This window comes from Rhinoraja longicauda, chromosome 1 (genome assembly GCF_053455715.1).
Source record: "Rhinoraja longicauda isolate Sanriku21f chromosome 1, sRhiLon1.1, whole genome shotgun sequence".
NCBI lineage: Eukaryota > Metazoa > Chordata > Chondrichthyes > Rajiformes > Arhynchobatidae > Rhinoraja > Rhinoraja longicauda.
Window position 1 is genome coordinate 56669895 of NC_135953.1, and position 21808 is coordinate 56691702.

The following is a 21808-nucleotide window of genomic DNA, read 5'->3' on the forward strand; positions in this document are numbered from 1 at the left end:
AGCAACTCAATCTTCCAGTTTTCCAGAATGAGGGGCTACAGTTTAAGAATAAGAGGTAGGCCATTTAGAACTGAGATGAGGAAAAACTTTTTCAGTCAGAGTTGTGAATCTGTGGAATTCTTTGCCTCAGAAGGCAGTGGAGGCCAATTCTCTGAATGCATTCAAGAGAGAGCTAGATAGAGCTCTGGGATAGCAGGGCCAGGGGGTATGGGGAGAAGGCAGGAACGGGGTACTGATTGAGAATGATCAGCCATGATCACATTGAATGGTGGTGCTGGCTCAAAGGGCTGAATGGCCTACTCCTGCACCTATTGTCTAATCTCAGAGGTTAAGCAGTGTGACATCGAGATGGAGAAACTATTGAAACCACAACGCTTGGATCTGGATCCCAACTCACCTACTGCAGCAGAGGAATGGAAGGACTGGCTTCGTACACGAAATAACTTCTTTGAGTGTGACGACAATGCACCAGACAAATTCAGGACATTATTAAGCTCTGTCTCTTATGATGTATATGATTACATAGAGGAATGTACAACTTATGATTCTGCTATTGATTTACTAAGCAGACTGTTCGTTAAGACACCCAATGTAATATTTGCTCGACACCTCCTTGCTACTCATAAACAAAACCTGGTGAGTCACTTAATGAGTTTTTACAAGAACTCCAAAGACTTAGTAAAGACTGTGCCTTCAAAGCAGTTACAGCTGATCAATATCGACAGGAACTTATTTGAGACTCGTTTATCAATGGTTTGGCATCGTCTTTAATACAACAGACTATTAAAAACAAAACTATGGATTTACAGTCAGCTTACAATCAAGCTTACTCATTAGACTTGGCTCTGAGAAATTCAGATGTTTATGGCTCATCTAATGTGTATTCTGCTGCAACTACTACAAAAGAATCTCACCCAAGTACTAATATGGAGCAAGCTGAAACAATTTATACTGATAAATGTGCCCTTGCTGCAGCATATACTTATCCAAAAAGTAAGTGTTACTTTTGCGGGGGTAATATTCATAATAGAGAGATGTCCTGCTCGAGAGGCAACTTGTAATAGTTGTGGCAAGAAGGGACATTATTCTCGAGTATGCAAGTCCAAAGCAATTGCTAAAAGTGTGACTGCTGCCATGTATATGCCTTCTTTATGTGCAATTACAGCTGCATTTCCTCAGAGCTTGTCTCATGAGACTACAATGGTATCCATCAATGGCCATACACTTAATGTACTACTTGATTCTGGCAGTTCAGAAAGTTTTATAAGTGAACAAGTTGTGTCTCGACTAAATCTAACTACAATTCCTTCAACTAGAGAAATCTTGATGGCTCTGACATCTCTCAATACTCAAATTATTGGATCTTGTATTGTAGACTTTATTCTGAACAAAACTAGTTATAAATCTGTATGTCTTGGTATTTTGGAAAATTTGTGTAGCGATATAATTCTAGGTCAGGATTTTCAGAAACAGCACGGATCACTTCAAATGTATGAAGGAACTATGCCTGATCTTGTATTGTCAAAGCCACCAGTATTGTGTGGGTTTTTTTTGCTGCATCTGTTGAATGTCCTTCATTATTCACTAATTTATGCTCTAAGTGCAAGCCAATTGCTACAAAATCAAGACATTTTAGTAAAGATGACAAAAACTTTATCAACACAGAAGTAACTAATCTTTTACGAGAAGGTATCATAGAGTCCAACTCTTCCCCTTGGAGGGCACGTTGTCGTGGTTAAGGACCCCTTGGAGAGACATAGAAAGAGACTCTGCATTGATTACTCCCAAACTATAAACCAGTTCACGGAGCTTGATGCATATCCATTACCTCGTATAGAAGATATTATCAATACATTAGCTAAGTGTAAGGTTTTCTCTACTTTTGACCTAAAAAGTGCTTACTACCAAATTCCTTTGAAAGAATCAGAAAAGAAATACACTGTTTGAAGCAAATGGAAAATTATACCACTACATGGTGTGGCAATTTTTCAGAGAGATGGACATACTTGTTGAACAGGAAAACCTTAAATATACTTTCCCTTATCTTGATAATATAACTATTGCAGGAAAAGACCAAGCTGAACATGACAAATGTACAACGGTTTTTAGAAGTTGTACATTCTAAAAATCTAACATTAATGAAGCTAAGTCAATAATATCAGTGTCATCAATTAATGTTCTTGGTTATTGGGTTGGAAATGATATGATCAAGCCTGATCCAGAAAGACTGCGCCCACTCCAAGAGATACCTGTTCCAGCTACATTAAACTCTCTACGAAGGGTTTTTGGCATGTTTGCATATTATGCTAAATGGATACAAAATTTCTCTGACAAAATTCAACCTTTGATTAGAGCAAAATCTTTCCCCCTTGACTTTACAGCAATTGGTGTCTTTACTTCTTTAAAGAAACAATTAGAATCTGCAACATTACACGCCATCGATGAGGATCTCCCCTTTGTTGTTGAATGTGATGCCTCTGATTTAGCAGTATCAGCAACATTAAATCAAGGAGGACGACCAGTGGCTTTCATGTCTCGTACTCTCCAAGGTAGTGAATTGCATTACCCACCCGTCGAAAAGGAAGCTACAGCAATTATTGAAGCAGTCAGAAAATGGATTCATTTCCTTGCTCGCCAGCACTTCACTTTGATAACAGATCAGCGTTCAGTAGCTTTTATGCTGGATAATCGGAAGCGAACGAAGATTAAAAACAGTAAAATTCATGAATGCAGGATTGAATTATCTGCATATAGTTATTCAATTGAGTACCGCCCTGGTAAGGATAATGTTGCTCCGGATACATTAACTTGAGCATTTTGTGCCTCTGTTCATTCTTCTGCACTCACTGATCTTCACAATGGGCTGTGTCATCCTGGAGTCATTCATATGTTACACTATGTTCGTTCCAAAAACTTACCTTTCTCTACAGAAGATGTGAAAATGACGTCTTTGGAGTGTGGGAGGAAACCGAAGATCTCGGAGAAAAGCTACGCAGGTCACAGGGAGAACGTACAAACTCCTTAAAAATGGACACATGGCAACAATCAGGAAATCCAGACAATCCCAGTTATCAGCAAATTTAAGTGCTTGACTAGATGGTCTCTGTCTATTCATGCATTCCAAGCTCAAGCCATTCGCTAGCAAAAAACTTTAAAATCCTTAACCATTATGGAGTAAGGGACCTGGAACTCTTACATATTTCTTTTCCAATTAAGCATGCTACTTTACACTTTAAATTTGATTGAATCAATATTTCACAGCCATTTGTTCTGTGGAGTGTGAAAATGACACGAGGATATCTGAGGTGCACAAGGCAAACTGTACTGGTTTTTGAGCATGCTGAAAACATTTTTAAAATGTTATCAATTGTTACTTTGGAGTGCAACTCTACAGTTCACAATTAGTGCAACAGCACTAAATCTTAATTTTGACTTGCAGACAATAATTATTTGTGCAGCTTGTATTGAGCTGCGATAGGCATGGGTTGAAGTCTCCACATGGACAACACTAATCAATTCTTAGAGTACCCTTAATTGTTTGAAATCAATCACCTGTCAAGAGCTGTAGATTTGAACAGCATTACTGGAAATGATCAAGCCAGCAAACTTACCAAAGTTCCTTGCATCCTCCTCCAGGAATGCTCGTTAACTGTCGTCACTTGCCCAGCTGATCAGATCCTACTATAATTCCAGATAACCAACCACTGTCTACAATGCCACCTATTTTAGTGCCATCTGCAAACTTGCAAATCATGCCTTATACATTCTCACCAAATAATTGATGTAGATGACAAACAGCAATGGGCCCTGCACTGGAAACATGTTTCCAGTCTGACAAACAACCTTCCTTTACCACCCTCTGCTTCCTATCATAAAGCTAATTCTGTATCCAGTTAGCTAGCCCTTCCTGGATCCCATGCAATCTAACCTTACAGAGCAACCAACCAAATGGTTTCATGGTAGGTCTGGATAGATATGCTGCTAAGAAGTTACAGAAATCTTGGCTGAGATGTGAATCTAGACACTGGTGCTGGAAGACTGGCTACTGTTGTGCCTCAAGAAAGGCTGAAAAGAAAAAAAAGTATAGACCAGTAAGCCTGACATCTGAGATGGGAAATTGTCTGGAGAGGATTCTGTGGGTTAAGATATATACACATTTGGAAAGTTAGGGTTTGATGAAGGATGGTCAGCATGTTATTGTACGTGGGGGATAGTGTGATAGACAAATTTGATTTTTGTTTTGAAGTAAGCAAGAAGGTTGATGAGGGCTGAGCTGTATACAGTCTGTGGACCTAAGCAAGGCATTTAAAGTTCTATCGTTTCCTATATCTCGGCCAAGACTTATGCAATTTCTTCTCCATATCTTTTCCAAAAATATGCTTGGAAATATCTGATCAGGCCTGGGAGATTGATCTACTTATGTCTTTGAATGTCCAGGACTGCCGCTGATTAACGCAGACCATTACTTGAGACATCTGTTAACTTTCCTAAGTTTCCCAGTCTCCTCTGGCAAATGCAGATATTAAGTGAGGATCCTGTGGCTCCCAACTAGATGACTAGACCAAAAGTATGTTTGTGTAAAGATTTTAACCTAAATTCAGTTCTGTATTTGCTCAGTGTAAATTTCCTTAATGCTTGGGTTGTTTGCTGGGTCCCAGTGGCTGTCACACAATCAGAGCAGTAAGGAGTCACCACCGGGGTTATATAGACATTTTGTGACATCATTTCAGTCTCAAGAATGGCCCAGCCCGAAATGTCACTGGTCTATTCTCTCTTCATATGTCGCCTGACCTGCTGAGTTCCTCCAGCACTTTATCATAGAAGTCAGAATATCTAAACTGTGTACTCCACCAAAACAAGGGATTTCTTGGATTTGGTTTGCATGCTTGAGGCTTTTTGATTGTAAGAATGGGTGTAAACCCAAGGACTGGGATAATTATAGAAATGAGCAATATTTGGACAAGATCCCAGAGGATGGGGAAAACCACAAACCAAATGTCAGTCAGGAAAAAGCTGGAATTAATTAAAAGGAAGTAGTGTTTGAACATTTAACCGCTAAGCAGAATCAACATGGTTTTATGAAAGGGAAATATTATGAAACATTGGAGCTCTTTTGAATTTGCAACTTGCAGGTGGAAAAATGAGTACCAGTGCATGGAATTTTATCTTTTGGAAAGATACAAGTGCTGCAAGAAATATACTGCATTTGACATGGGGTTGAGTGCAAGTGTTGGCAGGAATAGATATTTGATTGCAAATAATACTGATTCACAGTATTGCAGTAATACTGATAAAATGATTTTTTTTTTGGTTGGTGAGCAGTAACTGGTGGACTTTGATTTGTGGAAGCAAATTGATAATGGCAGGTGGAATGTGAGGCAAGTTTAGTTGGTTACACTGGGAAGAGTAGAAAAGCAGAAAGTTTAAAGCTAAGAGGCTGTTGCATGGTGTTCAAAAATGTTGTCTTACGATGTGTATGCTGACTAGTATTCAAGTAACCTGAATGAAAATTGAATATTGATTCTTATTGCAAGAGAGATGGGATACAAGAGTAAGGAACCTTGTACAGGGTTATGAGGGCACAATTGTGGTGAGATGGAAGAGAAATACTTTGGTCTCCAAGGATACACTTGCCCTTGGAGTTGTGCTATGAAGGTTGAGGATAGTTCAATAAACTATGGAATTTGGCACGTAGCAATCTCATAGCTGTCAAATTGGGCGCAAGTGTTGAGGAAAATATCTATCTTTGAGACGACATTTGCAGTGTACACTGTTAATTGATGACACGTAAAATTTTAAGGAATTAATTGTTGAAGGTTTTACCTATGATATTTGCTGCAGCAGTGAACTGATGCTGTTGAAGACGATTCAAAGTTATTTAGGAGAGTGAGCAAGTAATTAATATGAATATGGAGGAAAGTGAGAACAGACCAAAGCCATTTAGAAAAGGGAAAATAACATTAAAGGGCTGTCTTGTCTCCTGCATTGATGGAATCAAGTTGAGGAGCAAGTCCAATGATTTTCCAGTTTAAGAACTGCCCTCCACTGAAATGATTGCAGTGTGGATGAATCTAGGGTGAATTACTGTTGATTTTGAATAGTCAATTTCCCCTCCTTTTGGGGACATTCGTGAGGCCACAATTGGAGTATAGTACCACAGTATAACATTAAACTGGAAAGAGTGCAGACCTGATTGAGGATGTTGCCAGAACTTTAGGACCTGAACTATGGGGAAAGGTTGGTCAAGCCAGGACTTTATTCCTTGGAGCACAGGAGGCTGAGGGCTGATGTTATAGCGATGTATGAGATCATGAAGGGAATAGGTAAGATGAATGCAGAGTCTTTAACCCATGGTTGGGTGTCAAGAACCAGAGGACGGGTATAAGATGAGAGGGGCAAGATTTAAAAGGAACCTAAAGGGCAACCTTTTCACTGAGGGTGGTGGGTATATGGAGCAAGCTGCCAGAGGATGAAGTTGAGCCATAAACTATAAACAGGATTTAAAAGACACTTGGACAAGTATATGGATAGAGAAGGTTGAGTGAGGTATGTGATGAACATGGCCAAATGGAATTGGCTTAGATATGAGGCACCTTGTTTGGCATGGATAATTTGGGCCAATGGGTCCCTGTTTCCATGGTATATGACTCCTACTGTATGACTAAGTTATGACCAGTCTGTGGTAAGATGTCGGCGAATTCTGGTATAAAGGTAATTCTTGAGGGTGTGTGAAGGCATGTGGAAGAAAGATGAATACCCGGCAAACATCAGGAGGTGAATGGTACATAATAGCTACTTTTAAAAAAATTTGTGGTTAGCATTTGTTATATGTTGTTCATATGCTAAAAGAGTAGTTTGAGATTAATTTTTAATAATGCCATTTATATATATATAGAGGTTTAAACTGCGTGGGATGAGGTTGTATATTGGGATGAAAAAAATGGTGAAAGACTTGGGCGATTGCTGATGGGAGCAATTATTGCACAATGAAAGGTGTTAGTTTTGAAAGGTGTAATCAATGGGAATAAGAGTAACAGTGAATATTCCTGATGCAAGATTGAGCCATTTACAGTGAATAGATACATAAGGGAATAACGTTTAGTGCAATTTAAAGCCAGCAAAGTCTGATCAAAAACATGAACTCAGTAGGTCAAGTCGTATCTCTCCCTACTGACATCCGAGGTACCCTCCTGCTTCAAGATGACCACCATCATCCTGGTCCATCGCCGACCCCCAGATGAAGCGGTGATCCCCTTGGCGTAGGAGGGAGGTACGGGCCACACTTGCGCCAAGTACAGCAGCCCCGAGAGCACCTCACACCTGATGACCAGATTTTTCCCTGTGAAGGAGAGGGAGCGCTGCTTCCACAGCTCCAGCTTCTTCCCCACCTTGGCTATCCGCTCCAGCCAATTCTTGTTACACGCCTCAGCCTTCCCGAACCAGATGCCCAGCACCTTCAAGAAGTCAGGCTTGATGGTGAAGGGGATGGAAGATCGGTCGGGCCAGTTGCCAAAGAGCATGGCCTCGCTCTTCCTGCGATTTACCCTGGCCCCCGTGGCCGACTCAAACTGGTCGCTGGAGTAACTCAGCAGGTCAGGCAGCATCTCAAAAGAGAAGGTGTCTGTAGTAGGTGTCTCTCTCATCCAGGTGTTTCAGGGATAGGGCGATGGCATCGTCCGTGGACCTGTTGTGGCGGTAGGCGAACTGCAGTGGGTCAAGACAGCTGGGTAAACTGGATTTAATGCGTTCCATAACTAGCCTCAAAACATTTCATGATGGTAGATGTCAAGGTAGTTGTTTAGGCATGAAGTGTTGCTTTTCCTCGGCACCGGGATGATGGTGGTCATCTTGAAGCAGGAGGGTAACTCGGAAGTCAGTAGGGAGAGGTACGACTTGACCTACTGAGTTCATGTTTTTGTTTCCTATTCCAGCATCTGCAGTCATCTTCTGTCTGTGAATCTTTCAATGTACTGCCAGTCCCTTAGTTTGTGCAGGGGAAGATATTTGACTACGTCAATAGGGCAGTAATCCATCCCAAATGGCTTTGGTCCTGTAGGATTTGACACATGCAGTTGGATGGCTACCCAAGCAGATTTTCAAAGACATTTGGCAAAATGCCTCAACATCAACTCCACAAGTCCCTTGAAGCCCCACACTCTTTTTCCACAGCTGAAATATCAGCACCCAGGTCTGGAAAGGATATTTAATGTTCAGCAGTAAAAGGAAAAGTAAGCTCTGCCATGGCTATTAGATGGAAATAGAATAGGAAAAAAAAGCTTAAAGACCTCTTTGAGGTGACAATGCAGGAGGCTGAAAGTAAATAGACCAGAAAGGATGCTTTTACGAATAATACTTGCATTTAAGAGGACCATTTGAAAGAAGGTATATTTATTCAGAAGTAATAGTAAGGTATAAGAATGTGGTTGGCCTCGAGAATTTTCAACCTGAAAGATTGGAGGCTACAGGGGAAAGAAAATCCCAAACGGTTAAGTATTTGAAATCGACATCAAATTGCAATGGATTTGATTGTTTCATATTACTTGGTTCCCGATCTGCTGCGTAGAAAATTGAAGGGTGTTTAAGATTTCATTAGGTCGTTTTGCACCATAACTTAGTGTAAGTTAGGGAACACTGCCACTCGAATATATTTGCATTTGTCTAGCCTCAGGCGACATTTGGTATGAAATTCCAGGAAGGTGAAACTCTGCTGCTGTGTCTCCTTTTTGCCAACTTATGATACTTTGGCCCCTAACATGATCCCTTTCCCTTCGGACTAAGATATCGCATGCATTATTTTCCTGCAGGCGTCTGACTTGTCTTATTTTCTATCTCTTCCTATTATTCCTCATTTTGTTTCTACAGCTTTCTGCTTTAAAAAAAAAAAAGAGTCAAATTAGAACAAGGCCAGGTCAACCAAGCTGTGTAATCTGAAGCCTTTTAACTTTGGCCTGGATATTTCACCGCTGGCTCTTGACATGCCTCCTTGCTGCAAATAATTGGGCTCTGATTACTGAAGATGAAAAAAACTTTTTTGTTTTGAATGCAGTTGTCTATGTGCCCTTAGAATGAGTATAGTGTGCACTCTGCATATGAATTTTGTGTTAATGAATTACAGCTGAGCTCAAGGCTGCAGTTTTTATATTAAAGGTAATTGGCTTAGTGTGAATGGATGCAGTCACGTATCCAAATTAAATTATCATGATTTAGTTATCCTCTTAATCTGGGGACAGAGAATCCAAAGGTGCAAGGTTCACAGAAATGTTGAGATGATAATGGCCAGATTGTGAAATCGGTAAGCTTGTTTGAAAAAGTTGGCCGAGAACCAAGTATTTGACAGTATTCCAATTTGATGCCTTCAATAGATAAAGCTGGGTAATTGGCTCACGTCCTTCCTCTTCGGTGATTTAGTACATGACCTCCAGAGAGAAATGGGAGCCTGTTAGTCTTGCATGCTCATTGTTATGGTGCATCAATAATACTTTGTGATTTTAATGTGAGAAAAGCAAACCGAACAAGGTCATGTTCAGCAAGAGGAGCTGAAATGTGACTCCAATAAAATCAATTAAATTGCATTGCAGAAGTGCAAAATCTGTATCTTGGGTTCCGTGTGTGGATTTGCCATTCTGAGCAGCATTCTAAAAGCCCTGTTCACAAGCAGTAAGAGGTGTCATGCATACCAGTCTGAACTTCAGTGGTCTAGTTTTTATTCCCAAATACGTGTGGTATGAGGATATAGGTTTGTCGTTTTCAAAGTTATCGGTCCCCTTGGCGAGAAAGAGGAACCTCAAATTTGTGCGACCAGGAGGTAGAGATTAGAGAAAAATTATTTTAGAGCCAGTTATCTTGCTCTGGTCGTGAAAAGTAAACAAAAATGTTGTTGGACTGGAGCTGGGACTTTATGACTAAATTATTAACAACAGGTTAATAAACAGTGAACGATTGTACCAATCACCCTTTTGAAACACTGGATGTTTGTGCTTTGTTAATATTGCTTATGAAGTGTTCAACAATTTATTCCAAGCTACCCCATTATATTGAAAAAATAATATTTTTGCCTGGTATTCTAATCCAATTTGGTCCTCGGATTTTTATACTGTAGTTGGTGGTGAAAATGCTCCTGGAATGGTAACTTTCTGGATTTGTTGGAATGTATGGGAGAATATTTTAAGATTCACAAGTGGTGGCAAAGGAATGACTGAGGAGGGGTTAAAGGCTCTAATACTGCAGGTAAAGGAGGAAAAGATTAGGAATGCCAAAGGTTTGAGAATATTTGGTTAGTGTTTGAACAGGTAGGAAAGTTTGTGCTGGTATTTGTAGCGAAGACTTTGAAATATGCTATTTGGAGGCAGTAATCAAACTAAGATAAATGAGAATGAGTCGGTTCTGAGATTAAGAGACTAGTAACCTTAATTGAAAAGCAAAAACAATTAGCTGAGAATCAGCATGGAGAAATTGGTGGAAGTACAGGTTACATGATTCTGCCTGCATCTTGGGTGTGACCACATCATTATAACTCTTATCCATGATGCTCTCACTCATTGATGATCCTGAGCTTGTCCAATCACAACTCTATTCTCTCCACACTGTCAGTCAGGAGTTGCAGCTGGATGCACTTCCCACTGGTGTAGTCTTCTCCCAGACATCCCGCATCCTGCAGAAAGGGCATACCAGTGCTTTAACTACCCACTCGAATGTGATTAAAGAAGAATATTAGAAACAAAACACCTTATCACTGATTTAGCCTCTTCAGTGAATCCTCTGGAGTCCAAGCCTAAACACTTTCAGCCACATTTGGGGAATTGTGTGCAGTTCTGGTCATGCCATAACAGGAACGATATGGAGGCTTTGGGGAGGGTGCAGTAGAGGTTTAGCAGAATGTTTCCTAGATTAGATATCTATAAGGAGAGGTTGGACAAACTTGGATTTTTTTTCTCTGGGGTGTCTGATGTTGAGGGGAGACCTGAAATGTCTGGAATATTGAGTCTTTGTGGGCGGTTAGAAGCTTTCTCCCAGATTAGAAATTTTAGAGACCAGATAGCATGGCTTTGAGATCAGAGTGGGAAGGTTTGAGATGTATAGTGCATGTTTATTTAGAATGATGGGTGTTAGGAACATTCTGCAGGGGGTAGTGGTGGAGGCAGATATGATGGCAGCATTGAATAAACTTTAAGATAGGTACATGGATATGCAGAGAATGGGCCAATATTATGTTGTACATTGTCCTGTCCTATTATGCTCTACAAGTATGAAGTAAAAGGATATCATCAGATGTATGTATCAATGGATCACTTTTGAACAAAGCAAAATGATTGAATTTTGAATATGGCACTTAGCTCCAATTGCACACGCAGGTTTCTTGTTACTTGTCAGAATCTGAGAAGTTTGCGTGTTGTACTATTTTGGAACTTTATGGGGGGATAGATGAAAAAGTCACCTCCGAAAAATTGTCGGATGGTTCAAGCAAGCCAATAATTGGTGAGTGAAGCATGAAAATTTGTCAAATAAAGCTAATGAAATGAATAATGTAATAGTTTGAATGTTTTTCCATCTACCATTATTTGGGTGCAAGATGCTTAATTCCAACTTTTGGAGAAACAGTAAAAAGTTTTGATTGCAAGACATTTTTCTCCTTGGCAGGATCTGGCACTGGTGTCAGGACAATAGCCTCCTCTTGAATGTCAAAAAAACTAAGGAGCTGATTGTGGACTTTAGAAGGGCTCAACATCCAAGGACGTACACGCCACTGGAAATAAATGGGTCTACTGTGGATAGGGTGAGCAGTTTAAAATACCTGGGAGTCCACATCAAAGAGGATATGATATGGACAACACACATTGCCGCACTGGTGGGTAAGGCAAAGCAGTGCCTTTACCACCTTAGACAGCTGAGGAAATTCAGAGTGTCTCTGAGGATCCTTCAATGCTTCTACTCTGGGGCTGTAGAGAGTATCCTGTCCGGCAACATCACAGTCTGGTTTGGGAACAGCTCTGCCCAGGACAGGAAGGCCCTGCCGAGAGTAGTGCGTTCAGCAGAACGCACCATGGGAAGTACACTCGCCCCCCTGCAGGACCTATACATCAGGAGGTGTAGATCGAGAGCAAGCAAGATTATGAGGGACCCCTGCCACCTCAACAACGGACTGTTCCAGCTGCTACGGTCAGGCAAGCGCCTCCGCTGTCACGCTGTGAAAACGGAGAGGATGAGACGGAGTTTCTTCCCGCAGTCCATCAGGACTGTTAACTATTATAACTCCAGGGACTAAATTTTGTCTTCTCTGTATTAACTTTAATTTATATGCTGTAACTGTAATTCTTTTTTTGCACAATCCGCAGGCATTGCCACTTTCATTTCACTGCACATCGTGTATGTGACAAATAAACTTGACTTGACTTGTATGTTGACTGATCTAAGCCTTGCATGATTCCAATATCTGTCAAGGGACTTAATGTTTCCTGGGGCTACTCCATGGTTTCTTTATGTCATCTACTATAGATTAATCTGGTTAATCCTCAGAATTAAAAATAATGAACATTTTCAATTTACTTTCTTGATCATACTTTGTTATCTCTTGGCCTTTCTTCCCCCACTCATACCCCCTTGACTGGGGGTTTATATGGGTTAGACAAGGATGGAGTTAAAGGGAACGAGTATAGGAAAAGTTAAGACCCCAGAATTAATGGGACGGAAAGTTCATGAAGGAAGACAGGAAGCAAAGAGTAGGAGTAAACGGGTCCTTTTCAGAATGGCAGGCAGTGGCGAGTGGAGTGCTGCCAGGCTCGGTGCTGGTGCTTCAACGATTTACAATATATTTTAATGATTTGGATGATGGAATTAGAAGTAACACTAGCAAGTTTGCAGATGACACAAAGCTGGGTGGCAGTGTGAACTGCGAAGATGTTGGGAGGTTGCAGGGTGACTTGGACAGGTTGAGTGAGTGGGCAGATGCAGTATAATTTAGATCAATGTGGGGTTATCCAATTTGGCGGCAAAAGCAACGAGGCAGATTATTATCTCCATGGTGTCACCTTGGGTAAAATGCAATGAGACCTTGGTGTCCTTGCACCAGTCACTGAAAGTAAATGTGCAGGTACAGCAGGCAGTGAAGAAAGCTAATGGCATGTTGGCTTTCATAACGAGAGGATTTGAGTAGAGGAGCAAAGAGGTCCTTCTGCAGTTGTACAGGGCCCTGGTGAGACCACATCTGGAGTATTGCGTGCAGTTTGTCTCCTAATTTGAGGAAGGACATCCTTGCTATTGAGCCAGTGCAGCGTAAATTCACGAGTTTAATCCCTGGGATGGAGGGACTGTCATGAGTAGAGCCAGGATGTTTAGGCGCTAAAATTCTCTGAAATAGGCAGGCAAATAGGCATAATAAAATTACCAAAAAGGCATTTATTGCCAAAAAAGTCTTAAAGGCATGTATTTCCACCACCAAAATATGGTTAAAAATGTGTTTAGCTGTCTGTACATGCTGGGAGATGAAATATTTCTTCTCATGATTCAGTACTTTCGCACATGCTTTGCAAAACAGCACACAGTTGTCAATAGACAATAGACAATAGACAATAGGTGCAGGAGTAGGCCATTCAGCCCTTCGAGCCAGCTGATGGCTGATCACTCTCAATCAGTACCCCGTTCCTGCCTTCTCCCCATACCCCCTCACTCCGCTCTCCTTAAAAGCTCTATCCAGCTCTCTCTTGAAAGCATCCAACGAACTGGCCTCCACTGCCTTCTGAGGCAGAGAATTCCACACCTTCACCACTCTCTGACTGAAAAAGTTCTTCCTCATCTCCGTTCTAAATGGCCTACCCCTTATTCTTAAACTGTGGCCCCTTGTTCTGGACTCCCCCAACATTGGGAACATGTTTCCTGCCTCTAATGTGTCCAATCCCCTAATTATCTTATATGTTTCAATAAGATCCCCCCTCATCCTTCTAAATTCCAGTGTATACAAGCCCAATCGCTCCAGTAAACCCTCCAGTAAACCCTCACCAAATCGTTCAGTTTTTTACATGGCATTGACTTGACTTTATGCATTTTGACGCTTGCAGGGGTAGATCCTACAGGAGCGGGGATACAGATCTCTATGGGCAGGCCAAGTACAAGCTGAGAAGGGGAATCAGAGCTGGCAAGGAAAGATACTCTGAGAAGTTGAGGAGCAAGTTCTCAGCTAATGACTCTTCAGTTTGGAAGGGCTTGCAAGAAATTACAAGCTACAAGAGGAAACCCCCCCCCGCTCCTTGGACAATCGTCAGCTGTCCAACGACCTGAACGAGTTCTACTGCAGGTTCGAGAAACAGAAACTTAACCCTGGTAGCCCCTCCCCCCTCCCCAACCAACACTTCACACCTACTCACAGCCTGACTTCAGTTTGAAAAGACTGGACCCTTCCGCACCCACCCCTCGCCACTTAACACCCACTTACAGCCTGACTGCAAAAGACTGGGGCCTCGTCCACTACCCACGAATGAACGACTGATGGTGTGCTCCCGGTTAAGCCCCGGTGGTGTAAATCTTCTTGTAAGTTACGTTAACATGGAAAAAAAAGGCATTTAGGCTCTTGTTCGTGAAAAGGGCATTATCTTGCTGAAATCATCAAAAAAGGTATGAAAAGGCACATGGCATTTATGGCAAAATCCTGGCTCTAGTCATGAGGATTGGAAAGACTGGGGTTGTATTGACTGGAGTTTAGAAGGATGAGAGGGGATCTTATAGACTTATAAAATTATAAAAGGACTGGACAAGCAAGATGCAGGAAAAATGTTCCCAGAACCAGGGGCCACAGTCCAAGAATAAAGGGGAGGACATTTAAAAACTGAGGTGAGAAGAAACTTTTTCACTCGGAGTTGAATTTGTGGAATTCTCTGCCACGGAAGGCAGTGGAGGCCAATTCACTAGATGAATTTAAGAGAGTTAGATAGAGCTCTGGGGGCTTGTGAAATCGAGGGAAATGGGGGGAAAGGCAGGCACAGGCTACTGATTGTGGATGATCAGCCATGATCACAATGAATGGAGGTGCTGGCTCGCTGGGCCAAATGGCCTCCTCCTGCACCTATTTTCTACGTTTCTGTGTAACATTGGCATAAAATTATGCTGGATTATAGTTAATCCAGGAAAATAGCTCTAGTATGTGCTTGTCTATGGGTCTGTGAATGTTCAGCTACTAGAATGATGTTTTTGTGTGAATAGAACATGACGATCCTGATTACTTTACTCATTAAAGATTATCTGGAGATAGGGTAGGAAGCATCTCAAGTCTTGTTCAAACATTAACCTAAGAGAAACCGGTATCCTGGATCATTACAATTGTGAAGATTTAGAATGTGGGGAAATAAATGGTTGAAACCTCCCTGCAGATTCCAGGACCTTCAGTGACAGACTCCTTCACCCCAAGTGCGTGAAGGGGAGATATAGGAGGTCCTTCTTTCCCGCTGCTGTGAGACTGCACAACCAGCACTGCTCCCAGCAGATGAGTCAACAATAACAGCTAAGAACACACGGAAACTGATGACAATTTATGTATCTTTTATTTAGAATGAATGATCTCTTGCTATCCACTTTGCTGCTATAACACAGTAAATTTCCCTGGTGTGGGACGAATAAAGGAATATATTATTATTATTAATGTTAGGGCTGCCTCTGTCTTGCAGTAAAGAATGACGCTAAGAGTGAGGTTATTTTTTTCTGTTCCCATATTTCACTTTCCCTTTTGAGAAAAATTGAAGGCATATGATGTGCAACAATGGATGGCTGATGTGCATACTTGGAGTTTAAATTTAATCTATCAGTAGAACTCAGTTTTGTATTTTAAGTAACAAAGCATAATTCTTTAGATTTTAGAACTTAAGCATGTAACATGGCATTTAGTGCCTTGAGCTTGGATAAATCTTTCATTTGGGGCTATTGGATACATCTTAATTTTAATCAAATACCAAATCAACTTTTGCAAATTCATTGCCTTCGTCAATAAAATCAGAAGCATTGTGCACATGAATAACTTCAGTTAATATTTAACTGGATCAGTCTCAAAAAAGGTGTGCCAGCACAGAAGAATGCACCTGGGAACCTGATGAACCTTTTGATAGTTTTGGACATGGTTTTTGTTTCAGCAAAACATTTGTCAATGGAATTATCCACCAATCAATACTTTAGAAGTAATTTGCTGTTAACCAATGAAACATCAAATTAGGGTTTCTAGGCACAAATCACTCTGGCTCAATTGAACTGTGTATTCCCAATTAATAGGATAAGAAAATGACTGCAGATGCTGGTACAAATCGAAGGTATCACAAAATGCTGGAGTAACTCAGCGGGTCAGGCAGCATCTCAGGAGAGAAGGAATGGGTAACGTTTCAGGTCTGAAGAAGGGTCTTGGCGCAAAACATCACCCATTCTCTCCTGAGATGCTGCCTGACCCGCTGAGTTACTCCAGCATTTTGGAATGCACCCAACTAATAGAAACATTTGGAGTTACTTATTTTGCAGAATCCTGGGGTAAGCATCATTACATTGTGCAGTAATTTTTTGATTAAGAATGAAAAAAAACATGAAAATAAAATCAACAAAATTTGACTTTGCTGGCAATAAACATCTGCACACCCTGTCCCCAGGTTATGCAAGGATTTGGTTCCTGAGAACTGTCAGTGAGCGGACTTTGCCGCAGGTCAAAAAGTCTGTCTTCAAAAGTAAATTGTGCTGGATGCGCTTGCAGTAATTCTTTTATTTAATTGAATAATTACTCCAACACTACCCATAATTCAACTAAAGAAAGATGTGCAATATCCAGTCATTAATGAATGCCATGAAATATTTTTTTACTAGCTTGTAAGCACGCAACGAAAGATTTTCACTACCTCGGTACACATGACAATAAACTAAACTGAACTGAAAATGCTTGAAAAGCATGGTAAAATCTACATAAAAGGGATTTTTGTAAATTTTGTCACTCTTAACTGGGGAGCCCTTGTACATGCTGTCCATTCCAATTAAACAACAGGGGTGGCTCAATGTGCTTTCAGTGGTTGAGCCTGTTTCTATCAAGTTACATTAGTTATTGAAAGGGCTGTGATTGTTGAAAAGGTGACCATATTTATCTGATGAATTGGAGGATTAAATATTATATTAAGTGATATTGAGGAACAATCAGTTGGAGGAACTTGGTGGGTCAAGTAGCATGTATGGATGAAAAACATTTATTGGATCAAAACCCTGCATCATGATTGTTGAAAAGGTGACCATATTTATCTGATGAATTGGAGGATTCAATATTATATTAAGTGATATTGAGGAATAATCAGTTGGAGGAACTTGGTGGGTCAAGTAGCATGTATGGATGAAAAACATTTATTGGATCAAAACCCTGCATCAGGGCTTGGAGTGAAGAGGGGAGATAGAAAAGATAATTTTGCTTATAAAGATAGAGATGTAAAGAGGGGGAGTGCTGAGGCAGAAGTGAGGGGTCATTGGCAGACCAGGAGAGGTAAAGAATGACTGGTATCTAGAGCCAGCTGGGGAAGGTGGAAGGTGGAAGGTGTGGATTGGAGGTTCGGACAGTTAAACACTTAATCAGGAGAGCTACTGGAGGGACTCAACAAGTTGGATAGTGTTTGGAGAAAAATGGATAGTTAAGGTTAGTTAAGAGAAAATTACCAGAGTGCAGGATATAGTTGTTACCATTGTAGCATTACCGTTGCAGAAAACAAGTCCAGTGTTCACTGAGGTAGGTTGGAAGTTTGGGAGTACACTCTTGCTCTGTATAGATGTGGTCTGATTGCTGGAACATAGGGTTCTTGGTACATGTCTGGCATGAAGGTGATGGACGGAAGGGTCTATTTTAATGATGTTTTAAAACTGACTTTAAACTTTGCACAGAGAAATCTGAGCTTCGTTCTGGGATTCGTCTGTTTTAACCTGTAATTTTATTTTCTGGCAAAATTCTGAACTTGTACATTTTTGAATTACTGTAAGGTTGATACAAATTTTGGTCCAGTTGCACTGCCAGCATTGCATTATGATTTGGAATTATCAGATATAACCCTCTAAAATTACAAAATCAAGTGAGACTATCTATTGGATATGTAGCAAATCTAACATTTGTTCTCTGTTCACTTCCAGATAAACTTCATTTGCTTGAACAATCATCATTCGTCGCTACAATAGCCTTTGCTATTTTGGAACAATTTATTCTTTCCAGTTTGCCTCTTGAGTGTTGAGTGCACTGCTGCTAATGCCAGATTAATATTCCGGACAGCTCTATATAATTGGATATATTTGAAATGAGCTTGCAAGCTAATAACTGCAATGGAATGGATGATTCTTCCCATGGTCCAGTAAATAGTGCACATCAGCCTAATCTGATCAATGACACGAATGACAAACATTCCTGTGCACGAACGTCTCGTAAAACAGTCCATGTGGTAACTCAATTGACTATTGAGAAGTGTATGATCCCAGATAAGCGAATGTTTCCATGTAATAATAATGCCAGGGCAATCTTATCTGACCAAGAAGTCTGTGGGCTCCCAGATGTAGCCAGACCGGAATCAGAAGTGGCTGATGACCATCTCTGTGATGAAGTTACTAATTCTCAAACTAGCTCTTCAGATAAGTACATTACTGCAAATTTGAGTTGCAACTCCGAGAGTTCTGCTACAATAACAGATCCTGGCTGGTGTGTCCAAACACGTAAATTGTCAAACTCCCTCAAAAGTAAGCTGCCTTGCATTGAGCCCCTTGGTGCCAGCCATGCCACAGATTTTGTACACAAGTTAAACTCTAACGTTTCAAATGAAGTGTATCTTCAGAAGACGGTGCATCACGTTTTGGGTAACAGCTTGAACTTTGATAAAATTTGCAATACCAATAATACAAGCATAGGAATTAAAACACGTATAGAAAGTTCAGAATATCCAATATTGCCTTGTGAATCACAGTTGGAAATGAAAGGTGTTTGTCTTGGCAGCACAGAATATGAATCTACTGTGTCTCTCCCTGAATTGTCAGTATTTTCCAATAGTTCATATGATCCAATTGTCGTGTCAGATCAGTCACTGGATGTTTTTGAATCTGTAGGTGACTGTGAGCTGACAGATGACCTGCTGACTACATATCAACTGCCAATGGAAGTTGTCTTTGATTCCAAGGACCCTCTTGAAGGGCTATCAAATCAGCAGCCAGTCGTCGATGAAAAGGACCAAGTACTTTGCCAAGTAGAATTGGGTCAGAGAGCTAGATTTTCTATCGGCCCCTCCCAAAATCCTAATTGGAACGTTAAGGAGAACACTGATCGTGGGAAATTCAGTTCCACTGATGACCGCTGTGTGACATATCAACCAAAGGAAATGGTGCATGTACAGTTAGTAGCTACAAATGAACAAACCACCAAAGTGACTACTCTGCAAAGGGATGAAGCTGAAGCTTTCAGAAAGCCATTTAACTCAGCAATGAATGCCACTTTTATAGTCTTGCAGGAAGCAAATAATTCAAATTCCACATCTGAAATCGTTAATTGGAATGGTGATGCAGAGGAACCTGTACCTCAAGCAAGGGATAAAAATGAGGAAACATTTCTAATTTCTAATTCAATAATTCGTGAGGATGGAAATACGTACTCTCAAACATCAACCCCATTGCCAGAGTCCACAGGAATGATATTCTTCAGCACTCTTAACATGAATCCAACTGGCAGAATGGATGGGAACTGTACCACACCTGTAGGAGAATCTCCAATTAACTTGCAGCTGCAACCAAATACCAGAGACCCAGTACAGAAGCAATGTTACAAGATAAAACATAATGCAATTATGAAAGCAAAAGTGGAGATAAAATGTTACCCCAAGCCTAACTTTAACAATGTCAAGCCTAAAGTTGTATCTAGAGTTCAGACAAATTCGCCACAAAAAAATGTCTCCCCTTCATCTGAAAGTTCATCAAAAAACGTTCCAAGATCTGTCAGTTCCATTCCATCACCACGTTCATCTGTCAGTTCCATTCCATCTCCATGTTCTCTCTCTTTTCCTAAAGCCTTAACTGAGGATCGGCTTTCCAAATCTGCACCAAAAGTAAAGTCGGCAGTTTTGAAATTGCAGAATGTTTATGAGAAAGTGCTCCCTACAAACAAGCAGCACGTTTCGATTGCAGAGAAGATCTCAAAGACCAATTGTAAGAATGCTCTAGCCCCAACACCTTCAAAATTAGCTTTAATTGATGGACCCTCAAGTCAAGTACACAACTCATTGCAGTACTCTCTAAGCACAACTCAACTTAATAAAACTTTTCACTATAATGGAAGTGGGAGAACAAATCTCTCAAAGCAACGTGTTCTTATTATTGAAAAACCAAGAGCCAGATGTTCGAGTCTGGCAATTGATCACCGAGTTGGTTTAAATGTTCCAGCTTCTGTGCCAATAGTGGAGAAGGCTCCCAACACAGAAGTAAGTGTTGACTGTTATTACGTTTTGAAATGCAAGCTTTTTTGTTAATGGTTAGAGCCACATTGTTAATTTTCTGTTATGAGCAATCACAGCTGCAGGTGGCATCATTTGAAAAGTTTTATTACTAGATGTTTGGATTAAAATTCAAGTGTGCATTAATTTGGGTTAATTGAAGATCAACTCAAAGCTCTCCAATTTTTCTCACTGCTACTATTATTGGTCCAATGTGCTGCAAGTGGGAGGGGAAGAAATAAAGCAATACATTATAGTGGCTATAATATGAAAGTACTAATTAAGCAATGACATTGCAGGCAGTTGCTGAAAATACTGAAGGCTTGGAAGTTAGTTGTGCGGAGGGAAATTCATTTTGGGCATGAATGAAAATCACAAATTATTTTGTAGATTTCAGTGATGTTTGGCAGTTAGGAATTAATGGTTGGAGAACAGACGACAAAATTCCTTCCATAACAGTTGAGCAAAATAGAGATGAATATAAATCTGAAATTCCAAGCACTATTACCAAATACATTTTTTAATTGATGGAGTAGCAATCAGCCTAGTGTTTGTTTATCATTAGTTTGGGCTACTAGATCTTAGCCAAGTAATTTAACCCAGGTGCAACTGAATTTCTATCTTGTGTAATGATTATTATCACTAACAGATATGGCATTCCTGAGTTCTGGATTCATAATCTATTGTCTGAGCCAATGACCTCTGCTTTAATTCCTTCATGACTGCTGACAAAATGAAATTGAATTAAATAGTAGGTGAAATGCCCTTATTGACAAATGTGGCATTAAATTTTATACCATCGATCGTTTATTGGCTTGGGTTTAAGCTGATCTACTCCTGCCCAATGTGGCTTGAAATCCACAGCAGCAAGGCTGATTCTTATCCGTCCTTGAATTTAATGAGTTGTTGAGACCATATCAAAATAGAATTCAAGTTAGAGGAAAGTGGTGTTAGCCAGTGGGGGAGAATTGAAGTATGCAGCTGCAAAGTGGAAAACATGGGAATATTGTATATTTGGGAAGATTGAAAGCTGCTACTTGTAGTACAGCTTAATTGTAAAGGTTTTTCAAAATATCAAGGATTACCTTCATGATCCATTTTTTGTCTAATGTAAAGTGGAATTGCCTGATTTGAGATTTAGGAAGGGTCTGCAGAAAAATAAACAGCAGAGCTACTTTGGAAGTGTAGCTGTTGTAGGTTGAATAGCTTCCTATTAGTACTGTGGGTGAGCTGTACAGAAAGTTTATTGGAAATAAAGTGTAGCAAAGCAGTGAAAATATTTACAGATGTTAAACTCCGGTAGCTTAAATCGTGGTAAGCTTTCCATCATCAATCAAATGAGATGCAGATAACTCGCTGAACAG

The 21808-nt window shown here is 40.4% G+C and overlaps 1 protein-coding gene across 4 annotated transcripts in view; it reads left to right on the top strand.

The window, feature by feature from the left end:
* Positions 1-21808, top strand: part of mtus1b (microtubule associated tumor suppressor 1b) — a 139061-nt gene that overhangs the window by 19239 nt on the left and 98014 nt on the right. For all 4 annotated transcript variants that reach the window (XM_078397785.1, XM_078397765.1, XM_078397794.1 and 1 more), the window contains exon 2: positions 18115-20432. In XM_078397785.1, the coding sequence (XP_078253911.1) occupies positions 18276-20432 (2157 nt within the window). In that variant the 5' untranslated portion in view covers positions 18115-18275. The remainder of the gene's footprint in view (positions 1-18114; positions 20433-21808) is intronic.